Consider the following 10,679-nt stretch of genomic DNA (forward strand, 5'->3'; position numbering starts at 1 on the left):
TCCCTTTTCGTTGGAATTTCTCTGAGAATTGGAGATTGTGTCTTTTGTTCATATTCCCCTGGTCCTGTACTCCAAATATAAGGCTTCTGCCGCAGGGATAATAAATGAGTGACTCTAAATATTATTTTGTACTTTCCCTGTCCCTTCTCACTGCCCCCCAACCCAGTCACTCTTAACCTCTCATTTCCCCTTAAAGACACAAGTACATACACACCCACACCTACACACACCGCGGCCTTGCCTTGGCAAAGCAGTGGGTAAGTTATTGTTTGTGCTTATGTTCTCGCCGTGTGGAAACGTTCCACCTCATTTTACTTGCATTCAGTGTGTGTTGTGAGAGTTCTTTTGTATACATATTATCATATACAATTTTCCCAACTACCATGTCAGAAGGGAGGGAGTATGTTATTATTTTCATTTCATTGGGACTAATAGCTTTGCTTTAGAATTAGCGAGAGCAAGAAGTTCTCCTGTGTCTTAGCCTGTCGAAGAGTTTTGGCAGCTAATTTGTCAATATGACATATTTTTCTCACTAGCCAACTCCCCCTGGAACAGCATCCACTTAACTTTTTTTTTCTTATACCCACCAGAGTCAGATGATCAGAGGGGTTTCTGACCATAGGCCGTGGTTATGGTCTCCTTCCTCCAGCCCCTATATTTGGTCAATTTGTCCCGAAACTCCTTGGTTTTCACTGCATAAATAATAGGATTGAGCATTGTAGGCACAAGGAAGTAGAGGCTGCCAAGAATGGTGTGGATATGGGGTGGAATTCCCCGGCCAAAGCGGTGAGTGAGAAAAGAAAACAGTGAGGGAGTGTAAGAGATCAGCAGGACACAGATGTGTGTGGTGCACGTGTTTACTGCTTTTTGGTGGGCTTCCTTAGAAGACAGCCGCATTACAGCCCGGATGATCAGTACATAAGATGAGGCAATAGCTGAGATGTCTACCCCAGCAACCAAAAAGGCCACCACCAGACCATATATCCTATTGACTGTGGTGTCCACACACACCATCTTCACCACAGCCATGTGTTCACAGTAGGTGGTGGGGATGACATGCTTGGCATGAAAGGGCACCTGCTGGAGGAGGATGGGCATGGGGAGGATGAACAAGATAGCTCTCCCTAAACTCACTAGGCCAATGAGCCCAATGCGGCTGTTGGAAAGGATGGTGGCATAGCGCAGGGGCTCACAGATGGCCACATAGCGGTCAAAGGCCATGGACATGAGGATGGAGGACTGCAAGGCAGAGATGGAGTGGATGAAGAACAGCTGGACCAGGCATCCCTCATAGCTGATCTCACTCTGGCCAAACCAGAAGATGCACAGTGCCTTGGGGATGGTGGTTGTGGACATGCCCAGGTCTGTGAGGGCCAGCATACAGAGCAACAGGAACATGGGCTTGTGCAGGGAGCGCTCTGCGGAGATGGTGAAGATGATGGTGCAGTTCCCGAGGATGGTGATGAAGTACATGGATGAGAAGGGAATAGAGATCCATCTGTGTTTGTCCTCCATCCCAGGAATACCTTGGAGAAGGAAGAAAGAGGGATGGCCCTGGGAGGCGTTGCAACCCGTCATGGTGACACCCTGGTGAAGCACCTTGGAAGAGAAATCAAGAAACTATATGAGCCTCAATTTTAAAAAGAATTTAAATTTTCAGAGTAGAAACAAAAATTGTAATATTAAGATACATGAAAATGATTCTGAAATCATGATAATGTGTATCATTTAGTATAGTACTATGCTGTAGTATTAGAGTGGTAATAATACGGCACAACAACATTAATATCTGAGAGAATATATTTCATTGTAAGTGTTTTATTAAGGACAAATTGATTCATTATTCATTAACAAAACGCCATTAAATTTACAAGAATAAATTATGTTATTTTTGAAATCGTATCCACTTAGAGACTATAACTCAAAGTATGTGAAACAAAAATGGGTAGAAATACAAAGAGAGATAGACAAAAAATCACATACCTTTCTCAACAAACAAGAGGTCAGCTAGGTCAGAAAATAGACTGTTTACAAAATAAGAGGGTTTAAAAACTTACAGTAGAATTCTTATCCAACACCTAAGGAGTGCATATCTACTGCAGATTTGGGAATTATGGAGACCTTTATGATGAGAACTGTATAATAATGATTAAGAATGAAGTAGGCAATGGGGTTCTGGTCACCTGAAGCTCAGGGAAAAAGCAACCAGAATGTGAATATAAAGCCTAGAATCACCTACCTGAATGTGAGGCAGTGAGAGAGTGCAAAGCTAGCCCCACACACCTTCAGATATGTGTGTATGAGTTTATACACATGTATGAAGGTATATCTTAACAAGCATCCATGTGGCTCTTGAAAGGCACACTCCTGGCCCTGCATCTCTCCACTCCTCACTCTCAGGCACCTAGAATCCGTGGCTCTTTAAGTAACCTTGGTAAAGGCCCTCAGGGTGCCCAGAATTAGCTCTCTGTTACTCCTTCATTCCTGAAACATACACACACACCAGGTACCACAACTGTTATGCATAAGATTGACCTTGGAGGTTGCCCTGAGTTCCCAGGAGATAATGCTGATTGACTTTAGGGATGGTGGGAATGTTCCAGTGTTTACCAGGCCTAGAAGCCTGAGAGGGGGGAGTTGAAGCTAAAAGCTGAGTCTGGAACTAGGTTAGGGTTTGGCAGTTTGGGTATCCCAAAGGCCCTCCTTCCCATACATATGTGCACGTGACAGCCAGGGAGGGCTTTCGTCCGTGGCTGCAGTATTCAGGGTCGTGAAGTGGTCAGAAGTACAATCCCTGTTGATGGAAACGCTGGTGAAATAGTGTTAGCAGCCTCCAGTTTGATCTAGCCCTAGCCTCTTTCTGACTTTCACTCTAACTTTTTCTCAGGCTAATAGTGTAGCTCCAGACACTCCCCAGGACATTTTCTTCAATACTCAACCCCTCACTCAGCACCCATAGCCTCTCATGTCCCAGCATCCTCTCAACCTTTGGGTCCAGATGTGACCATATTTCTTTACTCATTAGTCTAGAGGAAGCAAGGTATCAAAGTTTGTCAAAAAGCATGTTGCCAAATGCACAAGACAAATCACAAAGTCTTGCGAAGACTAAACAGAAGTGACTCAGAGAGCCAGATTCTAACTTCTGATGTACTGTGTTCTGCCTCCAGACAGGCTCTGTAGGGAGACTGTTCAGAGCCAGGGGTCAGTAAGAGTGAAACAGTGACAGAGGAATGTGAATGACAAAATAAATGTGCTGGGTCAATTAACATCAGTAGAAAGAGTACATCAACATAAACAGGCAAACACAGATGCACCTGCTCCTGGACACATCCACACAGCTTCCCCTAATAACATGCACAAGTCCTGGGCTCAGTCATTCTTTTTTCCCCTCTGTCCCACAGTGGTCCTGAGGGGTTCTAATGACAGGCAGCAAACCAACATAATCATTTCTTCCCAGCCTTGCTCCCATTATTATATCTTTAGTACTGTCAAATACCTGCATACAACTGATAAAGAAACTTTTCTTGCAGAATATGCCCCAAGTTCTATCAAGTATCGTCCGTTATCGGTCAAAACTTCTGACCTTACCTTGTGGATAATTACACTACTCTGGGACAAGAGCCCCAGTCTCATTTCTCCCCAAATCCTGTGTCCCTATCATTAGCATCGTGTATGCACACAGTGGGCATATATATGTGTCAATTAAATGGATAAATGAATGAAGAAGCAAATAAATAATGTCATTTCAATATGAGATAAATATGTATCCAATTCATAAGATCTTACATACTTTTGTTTTCCTGTGTATATAGAAACCTAAAGTATCACTGTGTTTGAAGGCTATACCTTCTCCTTAAATACATTTATAAATTCTTGACAAATCCAAGGAAATTTCAATGATTTGTTTTGCTTGCAATCTTGCCAGAATGATTCTGAAATTCATGCGTATAAACAAACATCTAAAGATAATAATGATAAAACAGAGGGGAGCTTACCCTAATGTTCTCACACAAGGTTATCTTGTTCACTCGTGCAGGGTGCCTCAAGGGATGACACTGAGGCATGGCATTTCTGGTTTGTGAGGTATGCATGTCTCTAACTTGGCCAAATAATTATCAGTTGATCTTGCAAGTGGTTGATGCTCATTTAGTTTCCCATTAGCAGTGAATAGGTATTCATATTTCTCTATATCCTCACTAATTTTTACCATTATCTGAGTTTTGTTCTAAATATGCCAATGTGAGGGGTGTAAAAGTGGTTTTTATTGCATTTTCCTTAGTACTCCCATGGTTGAGGTTTGTTTTATAAATTGATTGTCCATATATCTTCTGATAAGTGTATGTTCTTATCTTTCACTATTTCCATTTTTCCTATTTTTCTACCATTTTTATATCCATGAACTTTGTAATATATATCTTAATATTTTGATTGTTAAAAATCTTTCAATTAATTTATTAATTGTTTAACATTGATGCCATGTACATTTCTGTTGAATTAATTGTAAGTACCATAGATTTTGTTGCTACTATTATAACTTTTAAAATATTTATTTCTAATGGTGTCTTTATATAAAAATGCAATTAATTAGTTTGGGGTTTTGTTTATTTACTTCGAGTTCAGCAAATTTCTTGAAATATCATTAGTCCTAAAAAAGTCTACCTTGAGTCTTACGGGTTTTCTCTATAGAAAGATCATGTCATTTGTTAATAATGATTAACAATAATATCTTTTTTCTTTTGTGATCTTAAACCTCTATCTTTTCATTGCTCTATTATGTCAATTTGCATAACATTAGCAGGAAACTCTGTGTCCTGGAGATTCTTATATACTCAAAATAGTGACTAAATGAGAAAAAGAAAAAGTCAGGATGTGTTTATATTGGCTCACAAAATAATCTGCGTGTAAGGTTTATCACACTGACGGTATCAGGAAAAACATAAAGATAATCAGTGGCTATAAAGTGAATATATTAGCTACGAAGTGTCATTTTGAAGGAATTTGTTGAGAAACTTGTGCCATAGCTTTCCCATTGACATATGTGCTTCCAGACTTCACAGTAAGTCACCCAGCAGTCACCTTCATCTATTTCGAATCTAATCCCATATCCAGAGGACCCTGAGCTCTCATACTGTCTCTGGCCAAAGGCTAACACTCTTATTGCAAATAAATACTCTTGGTCTAAGAAAGTGTGAGCAATCAATCAATCAATCAATGTGTGTGTGTTTGTTTGTGTTATTCTCAATTTCCTGAGGCTATAAGTAAATAGTTCTTTTTTGACCACTTTCCCTCTACTTCCAGCACATGGAATTTTTGTACATAAAGAGAATCTCTCTCCATGGTTCTTACCATCAAATGTACTACATTGCCTCCTGACCTTTCCCTGGGAAGAGTCAAGACCCACAGAGCCATTAAAGTTCACGAACGTCTTTGCAGGAAAATAGTGTTCTATGTATTTAGCAGGTATAAATGTTGTTCTAAACACCTCAGAAACTCTCAGATAATAAACAGTACTGGCTTGTTAAGATTAGCAGAAACAGCACCTCTAGTCCAAGGATAAGAGGTACTTGAGAAAATAGAAAATTAACTATAATTTTACCCCGTTCGTCCTTAGGGTATGGAGAGAGTAAACTACCTCCTCCCCATAAAAAAGTCCAATATTCTCAGGCGGATCTGTCTGGTGTTGATGCCGTAGACCAAGGGGTTGAGAACAGGGGGTAAGAGGAGATAGAGATTTGCGAGTACAATGTGGACACGAGGAGGTACTCGGTGACCAAAGCGGTGAGTGAGAAAGGAAAAAAAAGCAGGTACATAGAATACAAGAATCACACAAATGTGGGCTCCACAAGTGCTAAATGCTCGGAATTGGGCATCCTTTGAGGGCAGGTGCAGCACGGCCCGCAGGATCAGGCCGTAGGAGGTGGCGATGAGGACCACATCCATGCCAGTGACTGAGAGTGCCACAGTGAGACCATAAATGGTGTTGGGCTTGATGCTGGCACAGGCCAGCCTGGCAATGCCCATGTGCTCACAGTAGGTGTGGGGGATGACGTGATGTCCACAGAAAGGTAAACGTTCAATGAGAATGACAAAGGGGAACACAAAGAGAAGGCCACGGATCACGGATGCCAGGCCAATCTTCCCAATCACCATGCCATTGAGGATGGATGTATAATGAAGTGGACGGCAGATAGCCACATAGCGGTCAAAAGCCATAGCCAGCAGAACAGCGGATTCCGTGGCAAAGGCTGTATGAACAAAAAACATTTGGGTGAGGCATCCATGGTAGGAAATTTTGTGGGACTTAAACCAGAAGATTGTTAGCATTTTGGGCAATGTGGTTGAACAGAGCACCAGGTCCGTGATGGACAGTAAACACAGGAAGAGGTACATTGGCTTGTGCAGAGCCCTCTCCTTCACGATGGCGTAGAGGATGGTGCCGTTGCCAACCAGAGCAAGGATGTACATGGAGCAGAAGGGGATGGCAGCCCAAAGGTGCTGGTCTTGCATCCCCGGGATTCCAAGTAGAATAAATGTGGATGGATGGAAGGCAGTGTCATTGGAGATGGATGCAGAAAGCATAATGATGCAGAGAACCAGCCTTTATCTTAACAAAAATTGTTAGAAAATGAAATAAAGTGGACCCAGATGCCATTTATTCCTCCTACAAATCCATTTAATTTCCTGCCTCTTTTCCATTTTCACTAATTCTATTCTAAAGCATGCCTTTCTCATTTCTTTCTTGGGTTATTAAAATAGCTTGTAAATCATATGCCCACTTCTAGGAATTCCATCTTCTAGTGAAACCTCTGCATTGCTACCTAATGTTCTAACATGTGAAAATCATCAACTTAATACCAATATAACCTTTCTTAGTGTATGCTGTGCAGAATATCTTGTGTTATCTTCCTCTGGTCTACCCTCCACTGCTTCCCGTCTTGTTCTGGGCCCTGGGACACTGGGCTACATCGACAGACTCCCCTGCCCTCTCACTTCTGGTTGGATCTGGCAATGAGAAACACCAACAGGAGACTGGAGGGAGGTCAGGGGTTTATTCCTCCAGCTCCCTCCCAGCAGGGTTGCTGCAAACTGGCTGTATGTCTCTGCAAGCAGCTTTCTCTGGTTCTGGGTTTCTCTTCTAACCGTATTCTCCTCTTGTCCTTTTAGTCCAGGGGTTGTGACGGTAACTGCTGTCACTAATCCAGGAACTTCACAAGCACCCGATATTTTCTTACATTTGCCCACACCTTTGAAAGTGGTTTCCGTATTACACTATCCTGAAATTCCCTAATTCTGGCACATTCTGTTTCCCTCTAAGATTTTGATATGAAAGCATGCAAAACTCTTCTTGCTTTTGCCCAGATATCTAGGATTACTGACCAACACACTGCACCACATACTGCATGGTACAATCATGTCTAAGTGTTTTGAAATATCTAAAAGCATGTTTAACACACCTGCATGACTTATGGTGCTTTTTTGCACAGAATGGATATTCCCATTTGGGCCCTGACAAGTAGCTACTAGTCCTTCAAAACTCACATGAGTACATATCCCTCCATGAATCCCTTCTGCTACAATAAGAGAATGATACAGCTTTATCTTAACTCCCTTAGGAAGTATAAACTTGTTTTATAATTATGGGTATGCCTCTTGCCCCACTACACTAGGAAATTTCTGAGTCCTTTTTTTTTCTCTATATCCAGCATCACTTCTTTATATATACTAGGTCAATAAATAATGTTTGACAAGTAAATAGATAAAGGACTGAATGCAGCAATTGAATTTTTAATAGACTTGGATAAGTTACCATGGTAGGAAGATAGTGTTTGTTCTTGGAAGTCCTTACAGAAGATCTTTCCTCACCAGATCTATAATCCCTATCACGTTCTTTTCAATCTGTATATTCCAAGAGATTCTCCTTATTAGCTCTTCAATACATTTATAATCTAATCTATCTATATAGCAAATTTCTATCACTTTCTTGATTGGTCACATGCATTTTCTGATTGATTGCTGAGCATTTTTCTCCTCTCTCCTAAGGTTAGGCAATGACACATCCTTTGTCTCCACGTGCTCTGTCTCTGCCAGCACTAAACTAAACATGGGATGGGTCCTTCTGCAGTGTCTTGATCATGAAATATTACAATCCATACCTTGTCCTTATTTCTCACTTTATGCTAAGTGTGCCCATGTGAAGATTTCCCTTCTACTCCTTTTAGGGAAAGGCATATCCATGGATCACAGAAGGACTGTTTAAGACCCATTCTAGAAAGCAACTGTTTAACTCCATTTTGTATTTATTTGTGCCCCTTCGTGGTGTATAGGATTGGTAGGCATCTTAGTGCTTGCTCCATTATTCCAAAAGAACAACAAGACACTCATTCATAAATGCACTCACAAGTACAAACTCATGCTTACGCATATAAGATAACCTAAAACTTTCTGAGGTGGCATGTCAAATTTTAATCTCCAGGTGGCTGGCCCTAGTATGGTGTGGCCAGTCCTAAGTCTATCATGACCATTGATTCTCTTTAAATTGTTTTACATCCTTAGCAATTAGCATTTTGACTTTCAGAAGAACCTAGAAACATTTTAGGGAAAGCAGTGGGAGAAGCTCCGTTAAGCTCCTAACAGACACTTCTCTTTCATGCCATTCTCTTACCATAAGTGTCGGCTCTTAGAATCTATATTCAAAGTTCTAATCTTAGCCTTTCTCATTTCCTGGAGCTCACTTTCCCCCCATTTCCTTCTGTCCTCTCCACCACCTTCATTTTTCATCAGCTCTACCCGCTACTAGCTTTACTCCCTCATAGATCTACGTTGCTCACCACCGGTTTATACCTTGCAGGTCCTGGTCCTGGAGCCATTTTGCAAAGGAAGGGTAAAAACCAGAGAGTGCAGAAACACAGCAAGTAAAAAAAAGACCAAAGAACAAAAGAAGTAGTCCTGGGGTCAGAAAGGACAGACACAACCACAAAGGGGATGGACATAGGATCATGCTTCCAGTAGAGAAGAACCAACACAGTGCCTGGAGGAGTGGAGTGCAAATGTACTTCCTTGTCCTCTCCAGGGATTCGAGACACGTTAGAACAGAGAACCTCTGAACCAGAGGGACATATGGGTCTCAGGTCCCAAGGCCCCAAGTCAGTCTAAGATATGAGCAAGAATTAAACCAAACTAACACTTCCCAGCTTAGGACTTTTACACCCCTGCTCATATTAATGGCGGTTTGGCAATTTTGGAATCTAGAATGGTAGCATATCTGAGTCTCAGCAGGGTTTGATCTAGCTTGATCAGTAATTTGATTAAAAAATAACTCTGGCAAGTGTCAGATTTACCATGTCTCCAGGTCCAGTCTAGAACTCCTAAAACTTCTTGTGCAGGGACTGTTTCATTTTATTTTGAATCCTAGCAAAAGCTTATTTCACAGTGTATGATTAATAAATGTCTATTGAATTGAAATGAGCCTGCTTCTAGCTTTAGACAATAAACCCTGGCAAAATTTTTCACTGCGGCTGCCATTTTTCTCAGGTGGGAAGAGGTCTCTCTTTTTAGATATTTACTGCAATGTTTAGTCTTGCTTGGCAGTTCTCTCCATCTTCCCTCAGTAGAGAATCATCACTAACTTTGTGTTCAGCCCATTGTTTAGAGTACAGGCTAGTAATTAACTTGTGTGGGGCAAATATCTAACACAACGTACATATAAGTCTGAAAATCATAGATAACCAGCCTGGTATAGTCTTATTCCGCCAACAGGAAAACCCTTCATACAACCTCCCATCCACTCAACCAGGAAGTCTACTTTCATTCAATGTCTAGTGGAATTTATCCCTTGTTCCACTCAACTCTTCCTATGTGCTCTTACAAAATACTGAACTGTTCTGGGAGTGTTTCATTTCCACATCTATGTAAAAGTAACAATAACTTGGGAGTGCTTCATTTAAAGAAGAGCTCTGAGAAATAAGTGGGATAACAACTATTACCTTATTATGGATAAAATAAGTCTTTCGCCATGACTACTCATAATTTCCTCTCTGATTAGATTGACTTATAAATCCAGGTGGACTTCCATCATGCAAAATAGGGATTTCATTCATTACTTAAAACTCATTTGTTTCAATTCTTTTATTCAGCAAGTACTTATTGCATACCTGTTAGAGACTAGGAACTTTGCAAGTGATTAGAATGTGATGGTAAACACAGCAGAAACTAAGCTGGTCCTTGATGACACAATGTAGGGTGTAGACATTAAATAACTATGTGCACAAGCAATTGCCTTATTAGAGTTGTGATGAGTCCTGAAATGAAAAGAACATTGTGCAGTGAGAATGTGTACAAGAGATATTAATCTAATGTGCAGGGTTAAAGGAGGAATATCCGAGGAAGGATTCTTAATTGAAGCCTAAATAGAAATTGCCAAGCAAAGAATAAAGAAAAGCACAGTAGAAGAAACAGGAAGAAATCTGATGCCTTTGAGAAGCTGAAACTTGGTGAGTATGGTGGTATACTGTCTTAATTTATTAACAGTAACATCAGTCTGCCCAAACATGGTCATTTTCTACAACTTCTTCAAAATATGGGGCTAACTTTGTTAAGATTCCTGGAATATTTTTTGCAACAGAGTATATAAGAGAGGCAGTTGAATTTAGAACCAGCTGAGTTTAGAATAAACAAACATT

General features: G+C 40.8%; 2 protein-coding genes across 2 annotated transcripts; both read right to left on the minus strand.

Moving 5' to 3' along the window:
• Positions 1 to 54: 54 nt before the first annotated feature.
• On the minus strand, positions 55 to 1,818 carry LOC105076714 (olfactory receptor 52M1-like). The gene has a single exon (XM_010964976.3). It carries the CDS (start codon positions 1,576 to 1,578, stop codon positions 601 to 603), a length of 978 nt encoding a protein of 325 aa, XP_010963278.1. The 5' UTR covers positions 1,579 to 1,818; the 3' UTR covers positions 55 to 600.
• Positions 1,819 to 5,628: 3,810 nt separating this feature from the next.
• Positions 5,629 to 6,579, minus strand: LOC105076715 (olfactory receptor 52D1-like). Its single transcript, XM_010964977.2, has one exon. It carries the CDS (start codon positions 6,577 to 6,579, stop codon positions 5,629 to 5,631), a length of 951 nt encoding a protein of 316 aa, XP_010963279.2.
• Positions 6,580 to 10,679: the final 4,100 nt, after the last annotated feature.

Source organism: Camelus bactrianus, chromosome 10, assembly GCF_048773025.1.
Source record: "Camelus bactrianus isolate YW-2024 breed Bactrian camel chromosome 10, ASM4877302v1, whole genome shotgun sequence".
Lineage (NCBI taxonomy): Eukaryota > Metazoa > Chordata > Mammalia > Artiodactyla > Camelidae > Camelus > Camelus bactrianus.